We start from the raw sequence: 22,778 nt of genomic DNA, 5'->3' as shown, positions 1-22,778 counted from the left end.
TACTAAAAATGGAAAACTGTCACAAGAGGATGTTAAATGAAAAAAGGAGAAATCTTATTTAGTGTAAATTTAGTATCATTAAAATACAACCGTATGCATAGAAAAAGTAATAAAACAAGGAACAATTTTCTTCTTGGCAATTTTCTGCAGTTTTCAAATTTTCTGCAATAGACGTGATTTCATTTTATTATTAAAAATAACTTAAAGAGGGGCGCCTGGGTGGCTCAGTGGGTTGGGCTTCAGCTCAGGTCATGATCTCAGGGTCCTGGGATGGAGCCCCCCCACCTCAGGCTCTCTGCTTAGCAGAGGGCCTGCTTCTCCCCTCCCACCCCCCGCCTGCCTCTCTGCCTACTTGTGATCTCTATCAAATAAATAAATAAAATCTTAAGAAAAACCTTAAAGAGAAGTCAAAACCAAACAGAAACCTAATAAACTGTGGTTTTATTATACTTACATTGGCCACCTTTTCAATATAAGTCTTCATTGTTTTCACAATCACTTTCCTGTCCTTAAAAAAGAATTAACTTTTGTTATAGCTTTCAGTGATCGCTTAAAAATTACAGCCAAAAATTTTATATAATACTAAAATTCCCACCAGTCTGGCATACTCTTCACTACTGAAAACAGTTATGAGCCAGAACCCCCCCCCAAAAAAGGCAATATGCTTTAAGTCCTTTCAGAACTATTACAACCTTAGACCCGTTCGTGACAATGCACTGAGACCGAAATACAGAAGTACAGAATTATTAGCTATAAGACAAACTTAGTGAAACTACCTTCTTTTAAAACAGTGAGAATGGAGAGAACTCATTCAACGTCCGAACTCCTACACATGCCTGAGAACACAGTGTAGACAGTACTCTATACTTACTTGCTGAACAGAAATTAAATCTGTATTCATTTAAAAAGTGGGCAAAGTACAACTCTTTTAAAGGCAAAATTACACTATCAAGGAAGTGCGGGTCACCTCTGTGAAACTTCTGTATTTACCAGGGATCTTTACCTTCTCCCCGCAAGCATGAACACCCACGTGAGCCAACCTAGCTGCTCATTAGGACCTCCTGCCTCTCCCGCCCCCATGAAGATCATTACATGAGGAATCGAAGGACCAGAGAGGTAGCGAAACTTCTATAAAGGTCAGCCTGGCATAAACATTGTTGACATGCTCCACGGGTCCCTTCCCTAATAAAGACAACTCCAGCTCTTCATACTTAAATGAAAATTCCAACAAAGAAACACCAGGCCTTAAGAAAATCCCATTCCTGGGAGGCCCCGAGGTGCAACTACGCAAAGACAAGGCTGCCTGCACACGTCAAGGCAAAGCCCGTGGGAGAGGGCAGGCCTCTGGGACCACTCACCTTGGGTGTGCCGTGCCACAGGCAGTGCATGGCCACTCTAGCGCCATCGTGTGTGTGCGCCAGGTAGATCACGGCTTCGCGGATGGCTTCGATCGTTTCCTGCGGGACAAATGCCACCGGGGCTTTATTTTATTCTTCCTGCCTTTTTAAAATCTGTCTACTGAGGGGCAGTTATGCACGGAGGATGAAAGAGAGTACAGGGAGTTAACAATTTAAGTTTTCATTTTGTAGAGAAGCATGCAGAAACAACTTTTGTCTAAACATTTTTTTCCCCATCAACAGCAGCAAGTAGTGGTAGCAATTTCTATTAAGATATCTGAGGAGTTTTACCAATTATCTATTCAAAAAGGTATGTAGATGTGTAGTATATTCCAAAAGATTTTTCAAGAAAAAGAAATCTAGGAAGTGACTGTGGTAAGAAGGGAGTTTTTAACAATAAAAGCAGATAAAATAAATAAAATGCTCTTTCCTAAGAAGAGAGTGTATATAACATGAACAAAAAACCAAACACTAAACTTTGAAAAAAGTTTCTCTTTTTCAGCTTATCATTGGATTCTTTCTAGAAATCATTTTAACAATTCACCATAAAAACACTTAATAGTTCCCTAAGAAAAATGAGTCTATGAGACTAGGTCCTCATTTATCAATGACCCCTTAGTAAAAACCCAGTCATTAATTTCTTACAAGGTAGTTCAGTTTATTTATAAACTTCCCTCTTCATTGTCAATGTACATAATTTAGTAATTATATCTGGGAAGTCTGGCCTACAGAGGTACATGAGTTCTGACAGCCAAAAGCTGCAGGACCCCACTTGAGTCTGTTCCCAATTTAGAAATTTATCTCAAATCAATAAATAAAAACAAAGTCTCAGACCATGAAAGAGAAAGGTGTGTGCCTAGTTTCATCAGTAAGGAACAAGTGATTTCATCTTTAACTACTGTTATCCTTTCCCAGGATGGGTCTCAAAGACACAGCTCTCAGCTTACATATCTCAACTTAGGAATCTATTCAGAGCCACCCAGCTGGAGAGTGAATGCCCCAGGGCCAGGAAAGATGTGTCTCATTAATGTATACTCACACGAAGTCCCCAATGACTTTTGTATTATTAATACATTCAACACTAAAAAAATATTTTCTACCACTAAATATACCCAAGTGCTCATATTCTCACTTCCCAAAATACAGTCCTGCCTTAATAAACCCAGACCTGTCAGAAACTGTGCTCTGCAGAGAAGAGAGAGAAATCCCCAAAAGAGAAGCAGCAGCTGCTATGTTCACGGGACCACACACTTAGGTGAGCAGCTACTCTCGGGAAGGTCTTTTCTCGTGTCAGTTGTTTTTTTTTTTTTTTTTTAAGATTTTATTTATTTATTTGACAGAGAGAGATCACAAGTAGGCAGAGAGGCAGGCAGAGAGAGGGGGAAGCAGGCTCCCTGCTGAGCAGAGAGCCCGATGCGGGACTCGATCCCAGGACCCTGAGATCATGACCTGAGCTGAAGGCAGAGGCTTTAACCCACTGAGCCACCCAGGCACCCCTTCCCTATGTCAATTTTGAGAGGGTCAAAATTCCTATGAATGTTTAATCCAGCATATTTGTTAACGAGAAGTCAGGGTCATTATTTCAGTTACCCCTTACTACTGCAATGAGGACAAACAGGCAATGAGTTCGGTTAGATGAGGCAAGCGAAGTTCAGGGGACTAAATGATGAGTTCTCATTTGTATTCCCACCAATGACTTGAAGGGCAATACAAATTATCTTTACTCTGTGTTCCTTATCCTTCCAGTGTATAAGGTCCAGGTGTTCATGGTCCACTTAGTTTTACAGAAGTGTCCTCCCCTAGCCTTTTAACGGTGACATGATTTTTTATCAGCACAGGGGAATTTCAAACCCCTGGCATGCCGAACATCTATTTGTGAGTTAATTTTCAGTATGGTTAGCTGGAGGACAGTTTCTGGCTAATAATTAAAATACAAAAATCCAACAAGATTGATAAAATTATGGTCAATTCCACTGTCTTCTGGCAAATATCTAAATGGAATCAGTAGGCTTGTTCAAAAGATGTTTAGTGGCTTATCTTCTTTAAATAAGGAAACAGGGGTGCCTGGGTGGCTCAGTCGGCCAAGCATCTGACTCTTGATCTTGACTCAGGTCATGATTCCAGGGTCATGAGATGGAGTCCACACTAGGCTCCATGCTGGGCATGGAGCCTGCTTAAGGTACCCTCCCTCTGTCTCTCCCAAATAAATTAATAAACAACTATTTAAAATTTCCAAAATTTTCAAAGCAGTGTTTTACATTTTAACATGGCTCTTCCTCTATGTTTGCTTTAAAAACCAACAGCAAGAACTTACTGATCTTAGCTTTGGGGGCGCATAGGTGAAAAAGTCCAGGAATACTTTGTGCACCAGTGAGTGCTTAATCACAGCTTCCCTGAAAAGAGAGAAAAGGGAAGACAGACTGTGTGAGATCTAGCACTCCATACAGTAACAGAGACTGAGGCAGCCTCAGTTGTCCTAAAATAATCAAAGCCAATGAAATGGCTTAGTAAATGTAACGTCGTAAGACAGAATACATCCTTCAGCAATATACTAGGAATTAAGGAAAAAAACCACTTTCCAGACTCTAAGTCTTTTAGTAGACTCTACAATCAAAACCAGCACACAAATTTCTAGTATCTAGTCGGCCAAGACCTATCATCATTCCAAGTACTCTACCATCTTCAGTAAAGACGTCTATGCCTTTACCCAACAACGGACATGTGATTAGAAATCCCTATGTGCACCGGCTTTTTTACGGTTATTTTTGTCAAGTACCCTTCATAATGCTTCGTGTCATAAAATAATTTTAGCCCAATTAAAACATGAACAGAATGAAACAGCACCAGCAACCGCAACAGGCCAGAACTGACGCAAGCTTCCCCACGTGACACTTGCGCGATGCAGACGTACAGTGGAGGCCGACCATCGTGGCACGAAGAGGTCAGGCTGACACGGACCATCTCAGTAGCCAGCAGACACCGGCTGCCTTTATGGGCAAAGCACTGTTTCTGAATGTTTTGGAAACATTAACCCTTCTAATCTCCATAAACTTCCATGGAACAGGTACTACTATCATCCCAATCTTATAGATGTGGAAGCTGAGGTTACGTTGCCCGGCTGTCACAGAGTTGGTAGTGAGGGGGGCACCAGGATTCCCACCTGGGCAGTTTGGGTCCCAAAGGCTACACCTTAACCACTCCAGTACGGTGCAAATGCCAAGAAGGCCACACGCCTGAGCATCTAAGCTTCAGGATCCAATGTAAGTAGCACAATCTATTTGGGAAACCATCTACCTTTTCTATGCGAGGGTTATATAACATTTCCTTCTTTCAAATGCTAAGAAAAGACAAAACCAGGTTTCTTACTTTTGGGCCATTGGAGTTAGAATCTGCTTCATTTCATCCATGATAAGCTGTAGTTTTTCTGGCTGTACCTCTAATACTCTGTCCAGGGTTGGATGATCTGCTGACTACAACAAGAAAAGTCAAACCCCTCTAGGTTTAATCATGTTTCTTCAACGTAATTATTTCAAATAAACTTAATATAAATTTCAGATTTCCCCTATTTATATAATGAAAGCCCTGCTGTAGATACACTCATGGAGTAACTCGATTGTCTGATTTTGACTCGATACACCCATCAATGTATTTCAAGAGCCAGCCCGAACAGCGGACCAATCCGACCAGTCGACAGGTGCTAGCACGTGCTTAATCTTAAGATCGAGTAGTCAGGGACGCCTGGGTGGCTCAGCTGGTTGAGTGGCTGCCTTCGGCTCGGGTCATGATCCCAGCATCCTGGGATCGAGTCCCACATCGGGCTCCTTGCTCGGCAGGGAGCCTGCTTCTCCCTCTGCCTCTGCCTACCTCTCTGTCTGCCTGTGCTCGCTCGCTCACTCTCCCTCTGTCTCTGACATATAAATAAATAAAATCTTTAAAAAAAAAAAAAAAGATCAAGTAGTCAGCTCACAAATTCTTGCCACCATACGCTTTGTAATTAGGAGGCTATTCCTACTGTGGGAGTCACAAAAGCAGTAAAGCACTCAGTTCAAAGCAGGAGCTGAACCTGACTAGGGGAGGCAAGCCAGGAAATAATCCATATCCCTGGAGACAGAGGGGTGTGTTTATGTGACAGGGTCTGAAACAGACCCTTTAACTGTCCTAGTCCCCTTCCTGGCCACGTTCTGATTCAATCCCTGTACTATATCCAAGGCTGGTTCTCCGTGCTCCCTTTCCTCCCTGGATACAACCTAGAGAAGCACAGTCCACACCATGAAGACACACGGAAGGCAGCGATGGGGAGCCCGAGGCACTTCGGCCAGAGCCGGGGGCGGGTACTAAGCTTTGCTACCTATTAAGAGTCGTCCCCCTCAGTCTGTCAGAAAACGGACACACCGAAGCACTACACAGAACACTGGGGAGGGAGTAACAATGTAGTTTAATTTAAAGGGGATTTAGAGATAGTGCTCTGGGAGGAAGAGAAATCTGATCACTTAGGTCATCACACCAGCAAAACCGTCCAAGAGAACAAAGGGTGGGAGACAGCGTCTTAATGGACCAGCCAAAGCAAAACTACTTTCTGAGAACAGGGCACTGCAGAGTCAGGCACAGCACACGGAGAAAGAGCGAGCGCTCACAGAACGTCTTGGGCTGTCACCTTGTAAAGCTGAAACGTGTTGCCGTAGAGCTCCTCGGCCAGCATGTTCCTCTGCTCCAAGATGGCCTTGTCGTTGTAGGCGTACTCCACGATGGCGGACGCCTCCGCGTGCCGCAGCATCTTCCTCACGTGGCCTTTAAAACTGCTCATGATCGCTGCGATCTGTGGCTTACTCCTAAGCCCAATGCAACAGTGAGAAAAGCTCAGTGACGGGAGAAGAAAGCTGGGCGGCAACAAAACCTAACTGCCCTAAGCCCAACCCATCAAAATGCCGGGTGGTGGGCCCCAGAGAAACGCAAGGCAGAAGGCCACCTCCAGCTTGCCAGCTTCCGCGGCAGCCAGCCAGCTACTGGCATCTGAGACCTGACTCTGCCGGGCAGCTGAGGGATCCTGAGCAAGTTACTGGAATTCTCTGGGATGCAGCTTCTTTGGTCACAGAACACAAAAAATGTGGCTGAGGTGAGGGCCGCATGACCTCGGGTGCACAGGGCACTGGGACTGGCACACAGTACGTGCCTGGTGTCCCTTCCCTGTATTATACTGTTCAATTACAGCCGGAAATACTTGGAAATTTTGTTCACTATTGGCGAGCACATTATGGCACCTTATGCTCAAAAAAAAAGAAGTCAGGACAAGTAGCAATTCCTGCTAATTTAGGAAACCCTCCTGTCTTGACATTTTCTAACCCTAACCCCCAACCCCACTGATTCTCCTCCCCTTCCCCTTCCCAGCCCTCCACCTTCTAAATACTGGTCACCTCCTCTTCCAGGGCATCAAAATACACTCACAAGAGTGTTGAAGGCCAGGCCGTCGTTTACGTCACTTCAATAACTGCTTCTAAGACCACACACCCCAGAAACATCACAAGCATCTGCCTAAGGCCATTATTAGGATCCCAGACCACGTGCACAACTGGTATCCCCACCTTTAAAAAACTACTGACAATATATCTTATAAATAAAACAACTCACCCATACATGAGGAATTTCTTCACAATATTTCTGGAATACTTAGCTTTACTCAACTGGACCAAGTCATCTGAAAAACAAAATACATTTACAACGATTTGCTAGCCTCACTACAGTCCCCCAGAAGCAAAGAACTACAAAATGCACAATCCTGGGAACACAGACAACTCTCCTAACTTATCTCATGCAATGAACAAATAAAACAAAAAAAGGTCCTACAGAGAACACACAGCTTTCCCTCAGTAAGAATTATTTTCCAGGGCAGTCTTGGGTATTTCAAGAGAAAAACAGTGACTTCGTGTGAATAATCACGATTAATCTCCCGCATCAAAGAAATACCTCGCAGCTCTTCAAATGCCTGTTTTCTCTGCTCTTCAGTCCCGTACTGAATGTAACACTGGATCACACGGGTGGAATCGTGCGCAAACGCGATCTGCAGGGAAGACCAGTTTGGGCCTTTACAGTGATTCTCTCTGAAGATGGGCGTCTTTATCACAGTATTACGTCTTACTGCTACCGCTCTTATTATTCCTTGCTAGTCAAAAGGCAGGGTCCTCATGGATAAAATCAAACCGAGGTCGATCGGGAGAAGAAATGCTTTTCAATTGTACGAAATGACATTCTTCGGTTTTGCCACCTACCATACATACCATGCATTTCAGAAGAATTTCCTTAAGGGACGTTTACAGAGATATTTTTGATAAAACAAAGTTTTTAAAAAAATGGCTGTTTTGTACATACTGATCACTTATTATATAACCAGGATTGATGCTTCAAGTACATTTTCCTCATTTAGATGTCAAAGGAACCTTAAGAATGTGCTGTTGCGGGGCGCCTGGGAGGCTCACTGGGTTAAGCCTCTGCCTTCAGCTCTGGTCATGATCCCACGGTCCTGGGATCGAGCCCCGCATCAGGCTCTCTGCTCAGCAGGGAGCCTGCTTCCCCCTCTCTCTCTGCCTGCCTCTCTGCCTACTTGTGATTTCTGTCAAATAAACAAATAAAATCTTAAAAAAAAAAAAAAAAAGAATGTGCTGTTGCTATGCCCATTTTATGGATGAGAAAAGCAAGTTTATGAGAAGTTAAGGAGCAGACTATCCCTGTGACCCTGGGGATGAAAGTTAACTTCTCTGAATCCCAGATGTATCAAATGTCCATCAGGGACAAAGACATTAAGTTAAAGGAGACAAAGTATGCAATGGTTACCACAACCCCTAGCACACAGTAATCGATACTGAGGTTGTCACCGCCCAAAGGCACACACATTTTAAGCTGCAGAGTGAGGATCTGAATACCACGTTCACTCCCAAGGCCATGCAGTATTAACTAAAGGGTAGTTGGGAAAGTTGAGTGTAAAATACTCGTGAATCAAGGATAACAGACTACTGCTGGAACTGAGAAGTTCTAGCCTAAAAAGACTTCTTCCTGAATAAAGAAGAAAGCAATTGCTGGGAACTTGCATAGTTCAAGACTTCAAACTGCAAAACAGCATCTGATTAGACCTACGTATGTGGTCTGGCAAAGGCTACCCCTCCAGGGTCCCCAAAGCTACTAAGTCTGTTGTCTCACAAGTGAACAGTCAGCTAAGTATTTACCCAAATACACAAGCATCAACAGAGGTTTATTATAAAATACAATTTAGGAACAACAATGAAAATTAGTTTAGAACTCCCAAATCTGTATTTCAAAGATCTCTGTATGATGTCTGTAAAAGCAATGATGAAAGAAGTAATCATCTGTTAACATCATATATTCAAAAAACCAGCAATTTAGAACATATGGAAGCATACGGAGTTCAGAGAAAGACTCTCTAACTAATGAATTCCTCAAGGCAACTTTAAAGAACACTGATTTACCGTAAGTAAATTTTTGAAAAAAGTGACAACAGCCAAATACTTGATATTTTTCTCATTTCCCCGCAGTAAGGTCCCAACTATCAAATTTTTTATTTAGTCAATATTGTAACAGGTACTTAAAATCTGTGGCCAAATACATTTAAAACAACTTCACAGATCACGAATGGTCACGCGGCCCTTCCTGACAGTGAGTCGATTTCAACTGTAAACACAGGCAACTGTGAGCCTGCCCTACTTACAGTTTTAATTCTCCCTTGAATCAGCTTCTGCAAATCGCTCATCAATTTCACTCTCTTTTCTTTGTCACAGTCTTTTCTACAAATGAGAATAAAGGGGGAAACAGAGCTTAAGTAAAGACATCATTTTAAACAGGAGAAACTAAAAACCCTACCAGCGTACATTCACCCAGGTAGGTGTGATTTTCTCTTTGGAGGCAGCAAACCTCTGACATTAAAATTACTATTCCAGAGCAGCCAGAGAAAAGCAATTTTCTCAAAGACAAGAACTCATCTCACAAGGTGTAATTTTATGCATCAAGTTAAATCTTCGCAGCCAGAACCTCGGAAGTAAGGAAAATAATAAAACGACGTGTCCACGATACCAAACACTTAAATTTATCTCAAAACTGAGCAGATAAGAAACTATCCTCCTTTTTCTCAGAACTCTGTCAGAAAGCATTTCCGATCCATTTTCATTCTCATCCATTTCCATAAGCATGTCTGACCCCATCCACACCATTCCGCACACTCCTGCCACGCGCAGACGTCCCACACCAATGGGGCCTAGCGCAGTGCTGAGGGCTCCCTGAATAACGCCAGCGCTGTGCAGGTCCAGGTAGGACGGCTCACTACCTACACGAGGGGCACCAGCAGCCCTCTGTGCTCTCCAAGGACTAATAATGATGCCACGAGGTAGCATTACCTTCGTAAGACCTCCCAAATCTGTTTCGCCCGAACAACAATGTCATAGTTGGTTTTGTCACTGAGTTGCCTGCTTTGCTTTAGTTCTTTCTTCTGCTTTTTGAAGTCGTCCCATTTAGGTTTCTTGGCCGCTGATTCTAGTCATTTGAGAAATTATTCTGGTCATTATAGAAATTACATTTAACATTCTGAACACCACAAACCAGTACGAATGAGGTACACAGGGCAATCGCTTATCAGGACCAACATTCGTTGTAAAAATATCATTTCCTATAAACTCAGACTTTTATTTCATTTTCTGAGCAGTTTATACATTCTAAATTTGGTTGAAAACAACCACTCATTCATTCAACAGATACGTATCGACTCTTAACAGAGTGCACCTGGGTGGCTCAGTGGGTTAAAGCCTCTGCCTTTGGCTTAGGTCATGGTCTCGGGGTCCAGGATGGAGCCCCGCATCAGGCTCTCTGCTCAGCGGGGAGCCTGCTTTCTCCTCTCCCTGCCTGACTCTCTGACTACTTGTGATCTCTATCTATCAAATAATAAATAAAATCTTAAAAAAAAAAAAGATTGTACAAGCAACTGAAAAATGTTAAGCTTCCTTTTCAATTGTGAAATAAAAATTCTACTGTAAAACATTACAGTCCTCAGACTTTAGGTATAATCAGTTCTTACTGTAAACAAAATCAGTTCTTAATGTAAACAAAAATCAGTCCAAACTAAAACAGGGAAAAATGTATGAAAATTTTCAGTATGCTGAGTGTTGTTATCTATCATTTAATTCTCACAACAACCCTATTAACATGCCCTTTCTCACAAAGGCACTAAGAAGTTCCTTCTGTTCCTTGTCCAAGGTCACACAAGTCCTCAATTGTGGAACCAGGGCTGAAACCCAGAGACAAGTCCGAAAGTTCGTGCTCTGCTGCCTCTTACTCACGACAGTACCCAGTCCAAATTTCTCAGTTTTCTACAGAGTAATGCTCTGGAAGTCCAGTATCTTTCCATTAGAGCTTTTTGGTCTTCAAAAGCTAAGTATCTTACCAAATGAATCAAAAAACCCACTTAAGGCTAAACAAAGAACAACTTAATAAAATAGGTATTATTTATCTGAGTGTCCTTCGAGAAACCCTTTGGGGAATTACTGCCTTCTAAACGTCTCCCTCCTCAGATTAGAAAACACATGCATTATAAACAAACCTAGAAAATGCAAAAAACAAAATTCCCCTATCATCTCAAAACCTACACAGAAGTAGTAACATTTTATTTTCTTCCTGCCACTTCCCTATGTATGTTTTATATTAATCTTTAAAAATTCAGAATCTCACTGCTTCACTGAAACATTATTCTACTGTAAGCGTTCTTCCACAAAACTAAATTATTTCTCAAGAACATAATTTCTAATGGCTATACGCTTTACTACAACGTACTTCATTAATCCCCTTACTTATCTGTTCCCCAGTGGTAACCAGAGACTGCCCGAACAGAGGGCGTATTTCCTGTTCACATCAGGGCATTGTGTACCAAACATAACAGAAGGGTTGACCCTGACCGAGATCACTTAATTCCACCAGCTTCTGGGTGCCCTGACATCTGCCACGGCGGGCTGCAGTACACACGACAGCTTCCGGGACCTCCAGTATCCAATTCCCCTCAGTGCCGACACGCAAATATGAGAAAATAAAGGCAGAGATCCATCCTGACATGTCAGGAACATCACTCCCACAGAAAAGGAACCGGGGCTACCTCATGACCGGTCTTCACGTGAGAACGTGTGTGTGTGTGTGTGTGTGTGTGTGTGTGTTTAAAATGCCATGCCAATGGGGCACCTGGGTGGCTCAGTGGGTTAAAGCCTCTGCCTTCGGCTCAGGTCATAATCCCAGGGTTCTGGGATCGAGCCCCGTGTCGGGCTCTCTGCTCAGCAGGGAGCCTGCTTCCCCCTCTCTCTCTGCCTGCTTCTCTGCCTACTTGTGATCTCTGTCAAATAAATAAATAAAATCTTCAAAAAAATAAATAAATAAAATGCCATGCCAAGAGCTCCAGCTGACGTGGCACCTGTAACCCTATGGGTTGTTACAATTTTTCTTTCCCATCTCCTGGCAAAATGCACAGAAAACTCAAATATTTGTTCGTTGAATCATTCAATCAACTAATAAAATTTGGCCTCCAGAAAGGGATGTTTTGCTGATGTTCTACTGCACAAAGCTGCTCAAGCTCAGCTGAACTCCACAGCGCGGAGAGTCCAGCAAGGGTCTGGGAAGGAAGGTACTCCAGGCAGCAGAAGGCAATTCTGACCAGGGAAGGTGCTTTCTGGGGCTTACTTATTCTCACCACCCCAAATGCAGCCTGTCAAGGAACAAGAATGGGGCGTCTCTACCAGACCTCTAGAGCACCCCACCACCACCCCACAGTTCGGGCGCAACAAGGCTTCCACAAAGATTAAGTCGAAGGAATCAGTGCTTACCATCACTTTTACCGTCCGTCTGGAATTTTCTCTTCCTGTTGAATTTATTTGCCTGCTGGAATTTGTTCTTTGGTGTTTTATCCCCTTGCTGCTTATTTCTGAACTGCTTGACACCTTTTTTCCCAGATTTTACGGCACATTTCTCGAAGTTCTTAGATGTGATTTTAGGTCCACCTTCCTTGCCAGCTTTCCTTGGAAACGTCTTTGACAAGCCAGAATCTAGGGATAATAATCACCATCACTGTTCAGTGATCCTGCGCTGACATCTCTTTTATTCACTGGGCTGTATTTGTTACACAAAATAACACACTCTTTAGGGAAACCTACTGTGTCCTACTCTCGAATATGGAGAACAGGATTTTAAAAAGTTAAAACAAAATTTAAAATTCCTGGTTTAGGGACACCTCAGTGACTCAATCAGTTGAGTGAGTGTCTGACTCTTGATTCTGGCTCGGGTCACACTCTCAGGGTCATGAGACGGAGCCCCGGGTCCAGCTCCGTGCTAGCCGTGGAGCCTGCTTAAGATTCTCTCTCTCTTCCTCTGCAACCCCTTGTCCCTCCCCTACCACCTGCATGTGGGTGCTCTCTCTCTCTCAAATAAATTTCTGATTTATAAAATCATAATATAGATTCACTATAGAAAATCAACAAACTAGAGAAATGCATAATAAAAACTATCCGTAATGCTTTGGTTAACTGTTATTGTCAGTCAGGTGTATTTCTGTTTTAAGCATGTTAACATCACTTAATAAGATAAATTATTATTTATATATCTTGTATTCTACTTTAATGACTTCTTGTTCAAGTCTTCATACATAATTTTCAATTATTCAATAACAACAAAATCTAAAAATAAATGAACACCTAAAACTTAGAAATGCCATTTTAAATCACATATCAAATTAAAATTAAAGATGTTAATTTATTTAAAAATGTTAAGGATGTTATTATTTTATTAAATATCATATCAAATTAGAGACCTTAGTTTTTCTCAGAACTGATAGTTTTGGAAAAATTTCCTCAAAGCGTATAGTACAGTTATTTGATAAAAATCATTGGCTAATTCAAGCTTGCAAATGAAGTAGCTAACAAATGAGGAGAAAACTGTAATAGCTAAGCTCTACGACTGTTTCAAGAAAAAAACTGAAGATGCCTTAGGAATCATTTAGGCCATTTACGAGTCCCTGACTTTTCCGCTCTGCAAGAGTGACACCTGATGGAATAATAGAGACTGCACAATTAGAACCACTGACGATGAAAGCTGGTTTACCAGTAGTCTGCATTAATCAGGCACAATTTATCGAACACAGCAAATTAATAAAGAAAAAGTGGCAGCAGCATTCCCAGCTAAGATGAGAGGTCTCCCCTGAGTATAACATCCTCTGATTATCCCGGCAATTTCTAAAATGTCTTAGTTTTATGGGGAACATGCAAATTGGGACACAGTTAACTGCTGCTTTTTCCTAATCCTAACCCAGGAAAACAGACTGGCATCTGCTCTACACCTCCTCATCCCACCACCCACTCCCTCCAACTATAGGGCCACGTCCTATAGGAAGCATGGTTTGGTATGGCTCTCTTACCATTGTTTTTATGAACTCTGTTTTTTTCTTGTGATGTCTTTGCACCTTTTCCTGTGAATTTTTTTTTCCCTTTAACTTCCATCATAGCAGTTCTGGAAGACAAAAACAAAACCCCAAAAGGATCACTGGGTTGTTCTCAGCCAGGAAGTGGCATCAACCAGGGTCACACTTATTAGTCCAGGGCCTTCATAGATGCAGGACAAACCACCCGCGTCCACCATGGGCCCGTGAGTCCAGGAACTACACAATCCATGCTTCGAAGATTTTAAAAATGAAAAAAACAAGACAGCAACACAAAATCTAAGAACACACACACCTTGGCTAGTGTGTGATGTATTTGGGGACAATAATTCAACAACAGCTCTGGGTAAAAACAGACCATTATTTATGTTAACTATGATTCAGTGTTGTGTTTCCTATAATCTAGGACAGCTTTGTGATGAGAAACCAACGATATCACCATTTGATTTCTTGATTTCCATCCTAAAAAGTCCAGAACAAAAAAATAGGCTGCACTTACCAATATTCAAGTTAACGAAAGAGAATCAAAGACTGCCTACAAGTCCCCTATGTAACCCAGTGTAGCTAAAACAAAAACTTCTAATGTTCAATTGGCTATTTTTGTTAGAGGTGACCAGTAATTTTGAGTGGCTTCCAAAGTAAGATTATGTTGGAATATTTCGTATTTCATTTAGAGGAAATCTAACAAGTCACTTCTGGGTATAGAGACCTCACCGTGCACAGGGCACACAATAGAAAACCCCTTAATTAACCAAGGCTCCTGAAAGCAGAGACTACATCAAGAGCAAATGCCATCTGGCTATTTCTCTACCTTCCAAAGTTGTACATTCAACTGATTTCTAAAGTTCTAAAGTTGACCCCCTAAAGAAATTCCTAGATAATAATGGATATTTCTAAAACAAGAATTTTCCAAGATTTCCCAAGACTTGGAAATTTTCCAAGAACAACTAATTTTTGGCAAGATTATTAGTGGGTATAAGGAAAAAAGGTTCAAAGACAGTATAGATTTGAGAAATAGTGAATTAAATGAAAATAATTAACTAGGCTTTTTAAAGAAAGGTTTTTCAGATTCTTTTCATTTGATACTCAAATACCTGGAAAACTAAGCACAGGCTAAAGTATGCAAGATTTTCCAACCCCAGCTTACTCACTTTTCCTTGAAACATCTCAAGGGACCAGTAAGATTCCAAAGAACTCTCTGGAAAGCGCAGCTTAGTGTAGGCTTCACTATTAAAACTCCTCACCACGGATGGCCCCGGAATCACTCCCTTTCTTTCAGTCATTGGTAACCGTAGGGTCATTTTATCACTTGGCTGCTTTATCATAACTACACCTGCGTTTCTTAGTTCTTCTGTGCTTGTCTTCATCTAAAAACGCAATCATTTACAGATTTTCTCTGTACATTTTTTTTTAACTGTTTATTTTGAAATAATTTTAGTTTTACAGAGGAGTCTGGAGAGAGAAACAGAAGGAAAGCTCCAGCACCCTTCTCAGCTTCCTCTAAAGTTAACATCCCACCCCAAGAGATGACATTAGTACAATACTTTGGTACCATTAACTCTGGATTTTGCCAGTCCTTTTCTGTTCCAGGATATACTGCGTTTAGTCATCAAGGGACAGTTTCTTGGTCTTCTTTCTCACGACCGAGATACTTTTGATACTGGTCACGGAATTGGCAGAAAAATCATTTGGGGTTTGACTGAGATTCTCTCATCATCAGACTGGTGTGATGGACATTTTTGAAGAGCATCGCAGACACACAGTGCCCGCACTGGTGATATTAACTCCGATCCCTTGGATAAGGCAGTGTTTGCCAGATTTTTCTACTGTGAAGTTACCATCTCTCCCTTTCCATACTTATTAGAAGCAAGTCACCAAGTTCAGCCCATACCAGGAGAGGGGAATTAACCTCCACTTGTGGGGGATGGGGGGGGCGGAGGGAGTCCTAAAGAATTTCACTAAAAATCTGTATGTTAAAATCACTGAAGCAACTGATAAATATTTGGGGTGACACATTTTGAGATTATGCAAATATCCTAATTGTCACCCTCTGATTTTAGTGTTCGCCAGTGGATCCTGCCTGTAGCAATTACTGTGGTGTTTTCATGGTGATTTTCTCCTTCTTTCATTATGTCTACCTCTAGTATTTTTAATTTTTCTGTAGGGAAAGTTTGTCGCTTCTCCATTTATTTATTCAATCAGTTATTTACATCAGTATAGTCTCACACATATTTTGCTACTTGGTGCAGAACCTAATCCTATAGTGACTTTGCTGCTCAAACCATTCCAGCATTGGTCAGTGGGAAGTCTCCCAGGTCGCTCTGTGTCTTGGTGACATGACCTATTTTCCTTGTCCTTACTTCGAAGCACTAGTTCTAAGTTCATCTTCTATTTTCCCTGACTAGCCCTGAAATTAGCCATTTCTCCAAGGAACCCAGTTCTCTTTACTGAGAACGGTACGATCTGAGTGCTAGGTGTGCTTGCTGTCACTGCTTCTAGCTATTTCCACTGGAAAGAGCTGGTAATGCGCATCTGTACACTAACCAATGTGGACACAGGACCCTGTATTTCTTTATGAAATAAGTTTCTCCTAATGTATCCAACTCTAATTTACTCTAGTCTTCCCCTCTTGCTTTACTTGTAATTTGTCTTGACAGTGAGAAACTTGCCTCCCAGGATCACCATTGATTTGTGTAGCAGATTCAGAAGGCGCAACTGTAGGGCTAAGGGAAACAAACTTACCAATCGGAGTTTAGTTACAGCTTTGTTTCCTTTCCCTCACAATATTAATTCAAAATACTGTTTTTCAAAATTACTTAGGTCAATTCCCCCCTACCACCCTGTTGAGTGAAGTTATTTTGCCTCTTTTCAAATATGTCATATAAATGAAACCAAACTGTGTACGGCCTGTTGAGTCTTGCTTCTTCCACTTAACAAAATATATCTGCTTGGGGACTCTGTACCATCATATCTGACCATCACATTCTTGTGGCTCTCACAACTGTCTCCTCTTTTTTCCTTCTATTTTTCTATTTTCCTTCTCTCTATTCCTGATTCAGGCTGTATCTCGTATTCACAATGTTTTTTGCTGTGGATCTCCTCTGCTGTGACCACACGCAGCTGCCTGATCAATCTTCCACAAAGTCACCAATTTCATCATCTTCCTGCTCCAGCACCTTCAAAAGTTTCCCACTGACTCCACGAAACACTTCAAACTCACACTGGCATTCAAAGCCAATCAAGTTTAGGGCCAAACTTCCTCAGTTCTCTTTCAGGATCCAAACTTTAAAGCCATTCTATTAATATTAATCCTACCCATTCTTCGAATCTAGCTTAAATGACAATTTCTTATAATTTCTCTTCCATATGCCTCCTTTCCCAAATGATTCTCCTTCTTTTTTTGGAACACCTGGATGGCCTTCTTAGAACTTCACACCATGGTCCTTCATACCATGCATACAAACACACTATGTGATAGAAAGCTACTAGATTGAAAAAAATATATGAAAAACAAATTCAAAGTGGTGGAATACAAGCAAACAAAATTAAAATACAGCACACTTCAGTGTTATCGCTGAATTATACATAAAGTGTTCAAAACCATACAGCCTAATTTTGCCTTCTGGGATGAAACAGCAGAGACTTCCTGGACATGGAAGGAGGTGACTGATCCCACCCCGTCAGCAGGACCAACACTGTACTTTGAAAGAGATACACAGTTGATATCTAACCTCTGAACAGTGGCATGTGTCAAGTCTTCCCCTCTCTCTCCACAATTCTCCCTAAGTGATCTCGTCCAATCCCGCAGCTTTCTATGCTGAGGACTCCCAAACTGTTTCCCACTAGGAACTTCTCCTGCATTTCTAACTGCCTGACACCTCTGTCTGCCTCTCTTACAAGCACTTAGCTCTTAATAAGTCCAGAATGAAATTTTTAACTGTATCTCCACTGCAAAACATCCTCAAACAACTACATCCTCATCTGTCATACCCCATCCTATGCTTCCCCTTCTCAGCAGGTGGCACACCATCAACTCCACTGCTCGGGGAGAAACCCAAGATTTACCCTTCACATTTTTCTCTCCCTTGTCGGCTATGTTCAATCCTTCCATAAGTTCTTTCGAATCCCTTTAAAAATACCTCTAACTCTCCAACGTGCACCTGCACTCCCACCACCCTAATCCAAACCATCAAAACTTTCCTTATATACTCAGTAATAATCAGAATTATACACAATTCCAAAATAGAACCTGTGCCTATCATGTTCCTTCCTTCCTTAGAAGCCTCCAATGCTTCCCACAGATGAGAAGAGAAACGGGCCTGTTTCCCCACTGTATGGAAATAAAATCTCAACCACTCATCGTGGTACCCACAGAACCGCCCTACCCCTCTAACTTTATCAGTACCCCTACCTCACACCGGTCCCCTTTCCACAGCTCCCACCGCAGGAGCTTAGCCCAAGGCACTGCCTCTGCTTAAAGTAGCCTTCCCTGGGCTTCCAGATTTCAGAGTTGCCTCTCGTCCTGCTTTAGGTGTCAGCTTAAAGACCCCTTCAGATTCCCCTATCCTCGTCTCAGGCCCCAGTTCGTTTCCTTCCCAGCGCGGAAAACTCGCAACTGAACATTCATTCAGGTTGTAAAGTCGACACCCAGCACGCACAGGGCGAAGGGCAGGTTTGCCGAACGCACGACAGAGAGGCGGCCCGCAGGCAGCACCCGCCGGGACTATACAAAGCGAAAGGAGTTCAGCCCAACCCAGCACTGCGAGGTCGAAGCCGTAGGAAGAGCAGTCGCCAAGCTCCCGTCAACCCCCAAACTCCCAGAACGGGAAAGGCCACAGAACACTGTCCAGCAGGTGACAGGCGTGAGCACCTGCACCCGCTCTGCCCACTCGGAGCGACCGTCCCCTGCAGCACCGGGCAGGGGCGAGCGAACCCCTCCAGGAGCGGCCGCCGATCCCGCCGCACTCACCGCGCACGTGGGGCCCAGGCAGGCGTGCGGCCGAGGCCGGCGCGGGGACACGCTCCGCGGCGCCGCTTCCGCTTCCTCGACTTGCTCCGCCTCCGGGCCCGCCTTTTCCTTCTTCCGCAGCGGAGCGGGGGTTAAAGGATAGGAATTCGCCAGGAAAACGGAAATTGAGCATTTCTATTGGTCCGCTTCCATGACCTCATCTATAGGCGCCACACGCGAGTTTTGGCCCTTGAACGGATCCGTCGGGCAACCGCGTATCGCAGGCCCCTGAAAGTGACGTCATTAACCCTGTCGTTCCCTGGCCGGGGGAAGGAAGGCGCTAGCTCCGCCAGTGGTGGGTTTTTGAAGTAGAGTCGTGTGGCGCCTGAGATAATGCCGAAATAATTGACTTTGCTAGAGGGCTTTCATTTGTATCCTCTCTGGCAGTCTAGCGTGGAGGATAAAATCTCGGAAGTCGTCCCCCCACCCCGCTTGCTAGCTGTGTGGTTTTGGGCAAATTACTGCATTTCGCCGAGCCTTGGTTACCAGATCAGTAAAACAGAGATCGCTAAGTCATTCACAGAAGGGGCTTAGCGCGGTGCATGAGAATGGCAGCGCTGAGTGAATGTCATTTCTAAGGGCTGCTCGCTTCTCCAGACTGCAGTGACCCCATGGCCCACCCCAGGAAACGACACCGCAGTTAGGATATTATCCCCACTTTACAGGTGAAGAAACGAACACAATTTGGTGATGATCCTTGCCACTGGACTTAAGGCCCATTGGGATAATACAGGATGATCTCATCTGAAGGTCCTTACTGAAGGACATCTGCACAGATCTTTTTCCAAATCAAGTCACTTTCACAGGTTCTGGGGGTTTGGACACTCACATGTCTTTTGACCACCTGAAAAGTTGAGGAGTTGGGGACATGATCTCAGGTGTGTCAAGCATCGGATTTTACTGCCTAACAGACGGCACCGTTTCTTGTTCCTTAAGGCTTTAGACTGGTAATTCATTAGACTGAGGCGAGGGCCGTCGTTACCTCTCAGGCACCCATCCCTCCGCTCAGCACATAGATGTTTACTAAGTACTTACTGTTTGCCTTAAGTATTGTAAGTATGTTTGCATTTCAGCTCACTTAAGTAGGTCTTCTCCCTTCATTTTAGAGAAATAAGGGGAAACACAGTAGAGTTGGGGGGATGAGCCTGACTCCAAAGGCAACATGGCTGCCTCCGGAGTGCTTTCCCTAAGCCATCAGTTCCCTAGTAAAGGCTTGAGAGCAGAGATACAGCGTACCACACCATACCTGGAACGGATACATTTCTTTCTTTCTTTCTTTCTTTCCTTCCTTCTTTCTTTCTTTCTTTCTTTCTCTTTCTTTCTTTCTTTCTCTTTCTTTCTTTTTCTTTCTCTTCCTTCCTTCCTTCCTTCCTTCCTTTCTCTCTCTCTCTCTTCCTTTCTTTCTTTCTTTTTTTAAGATTTTATTTGAGAGACAGAGAGCACAGCAGGGGGAGGGGCAGAGGGAGAGGGACAAGCTGACTCCCAGCTCAGCAGGGAAACAATGCATATTCCTTTGTAAGGCCAGCACCCCGTATCTTCTCAGACATATCCATGTAAACCCTATGGTTCATTTGTCTTTTCACAAGGGAGAGAAAAAAAATCACATACCTAAGCCCTGGATGATTATTAATAATGCAATTGATCAAGTCCTTTGTGCTGCCAAGAAATGAATCGACTTGAGTGTTTTTGTTTGGAATGAGTTGAACGTGTCTCCTTGTTTTGCAGAATAGTAACAAAGAAAGCTTATCTTGTAATTTTGCAGTTAGCCAAGTTAAGCCCATTAATTCTTCAAATACCTAATGGTCTCGATGTGGAGCATTAGGAATATGTGTATTCCTAGAAGCATAAACCGCTGTCCTTAAATGATACAGCATAGAACTTAATCAGAGCAGCTAGACTTCTCCACGGCTAAGAGCTTCTAGAGCCCTGTAATTAAGATGATTGGCATTGGAATCAAATGAATCTGGCTTAGAATGCCAGCTCTGTAGGACCACGGACAAGATAGTTAATTTGTATGAACCCCAGTTTCTGCATAGATAAAGTGGGAATAGTAGCACTTACCTTTTGGGGTTGCTGCATGACTCAAAGATAGTAACTGTAGTTATTAACCAGGAATAAATGTTGAGTGATGCATAGCTTTAGAAAGGAGAAAGACACAGAGAACTGAGCTGTAGCCATTGGAAATGCTTTAGGCTGCAAGTAATGGAAATTCAAGCTATTAGAGGCTTAAGCAGTAATTCTTCACACAACAAAAATTCTAAAGGTAGTTAGTTTCCTAGTTCAATGACACAATGATGTCATCAAAGACCAAAGCTCCTTCACAGTTTCTGGGCTCCGCAAGCCTCAGTGTGTTGACTTTCAGTGTTCACACTTGTTGCTTTTATTTATTTTCTGTTTCCCCCATCTGTACCTGTTGATCACCCTCACCAAGCCTCCCTTGTCCCCCTCACTCTGGCAACCACCAATCTGTTTTTTCTGAGTTTCAATTTTTTTAGATTCCACATATAAGTGAAAGCATACAGTAATAGTTTTTCTCTGACTTATTTCACTGTTGCTTTATGAGGCCAGATGTACTCAGTTACAGGATTCATATCAGAGTTTAGGACTAGGGGAATGGGGAAAGGGATGAAATTCACTTTTCACTTTTTCCACCCAATAGGACTCAGTCCTTTGATCCTAGAAAGGATCCAGCAGGATCTACCTTCTATTTCAGTGCCTGGAACTGAGTTAGATGGCCACCCTCAGGATCAGAAGCCCATCACACACAATGTTAATCATGGTATTTGGATTTAATTATTTTTCCAGTACTCCAGGAAAATGAAAGCCCCTTGGCAAATATGCTTCCATCCCACAGTAGGGGTTTAATCTGCAATTTAAACTAATCTGGTTTAAAACTTAAAATAACTGTGATAAGCTAAAACTTAAAATAATTGTAGTATTCAAGGTTGCAGATCCCAGTCTTGGCCACACATCAGAATCGCCTGTAAACAAAACAAAGCCAAACCAAACCAAACCGTAATGCTGATTTAATTAATCTGAAGTGGGACCTGGGCTTTCAGGATTTGGAGAGTTCCCCCCAACTACCATGTGGCTAAAATTAAGAGCCACTTGTTTCAAGAACAGATTTCTAGTTGTTGATTTGGTTTTCTAGTTAACTGAGGATTAAGCCCTGTAACCCTCTTGACCCTCCTTTTCTGCCACCAGAATTAAAGAATCAAATGTATAATACACTTGTTTCTTTAGGTAGAATGTCTTGGACATAACTGTATCTTTCTTGCTGCTTGATGTGTCCATTAGTTATTTAATATTATGTTATATTGAAAACGGTTTAAATTTGAAATATATACTTTCAAATGTATTCTGGAAAATGTTTGCTTTTTTTTTCAACTCCTTATAAGTTTGTGCAGTTTTTTTCTTTTTCATAAAAATAAAGTGTTAGGTGTTAGCTCCCACACATCTCCCCTTTCCTAAAATCAGTTTTTTAGAGTTCTAATTAATGGATTTTTAACTCATTGGTGTTGTTTCTCTGTTTCCCAAATGTGTAAGCAGGGATAAAGGGCATGTTATTGATATAAAGCATAAGTGAGATTTTGGCAAAGATCGAGTTTTATTTTCAGGGCCTATTAGAATCACAAATCCATGGAAACGGAGCAATTGCCAACACATTTTCTTTTAGTAAAAAAGAACGGCTTCTGAGTAGGGTAGATTATATTTTTCAATACCATAAATTTGCTACAAAGTGTACTGATATCGTCTAAACATTAATTGTGCATTCATAATGTCCTGGTTGCTGTCTCATAAACACAAAATCAATCTTGGCCCTAATTTACTTTCTTTGATTCTATGCTCAGGAGTAGAAGAAAAAAAACATGACCGAAATGAATGTTTATCTGGTTGTAGTATAAAGCACCAC

At 42.4% G+C, this 22,778-nt stretch overlaps 1 protein-coding gene across 1 annotated transcript in view; it reads right to left on the bottom strand.

Moving 5' to 3' along the window:
- The window catches only part of PUM3 (pumilio RNA binding family member 3), a 47,157-nt gene extending 28,228 nt beyond the window's left edge, over positions 1-18,929 (bottom strand). Inside the window, exons 1-12 of the mRNA XM_032866539.1 lie at positions 18,827-18,929; positions 13,837-13,928; positions 12,254-12,472; positions 9,794-9,929; positions 9,112-9,187; positions 7,359-7,452; positions 7,023-7,089; positions 6,052-6,226; positions 4,764-4,867; positions 3,712-3,790; positions 1,359-1,457; positions 455-508 (exon numbers count right to left, since the gene is read on the bottom strand). Coding sequence (XP_032722430.1) covers positions 455-508; positions 1,359-1,457; positions 3,712-3,790; positions 4,764-4,867; positions 6,052-6,226; positions 7,023-7,089; positions 7,359-7,452; positions 9,112-9,187; positions 9,794-9,929; positions 12,254-12,472; positions 13,837-13,921 — 1,188 coding nt within the window. The 5' untranslated portion in view covers positions 13,922-13,928; positions 18,827-18,929. The remainder of the gene's footprint in view (positions 1-454; positions 509-1,358; positions 1,458-3,711; positions 3,791-4,763; positions 4,868-6,051; positions 6,227-7,022; positions 7,090-7,358; positions 7,453-9,111; positions 9,188-9,793; positions 9,930-12,253; positions 12,473-13,836; positions 13,929-18,826) is intronic.
- Between the last annotated feature and the right edge of the window lie 3,849 nt (positions 18,930-22,778).

This window comes from Lontra canadensis, unplaced genomic scaffold (genome assembly GCF_010015895.1).
Source record: "Lontra canadensis isolate GAN:19392208 unplaced genomic scaffold, GSC_riverotter_1.0 scaffold31, whole genome shotgun sequence".
NCBI classification, from domain to species: Eukaryota; Metazoa; Chordata; class Mammalia; order Carnivora; family Mustelidae; genus Lontra; species Lontra canadensis.
The sequence above is the reverse complement of the archived record's forward strand: the minus strand, read 5'-3'. Positions and strand labels throughout refer to the sequence as shown.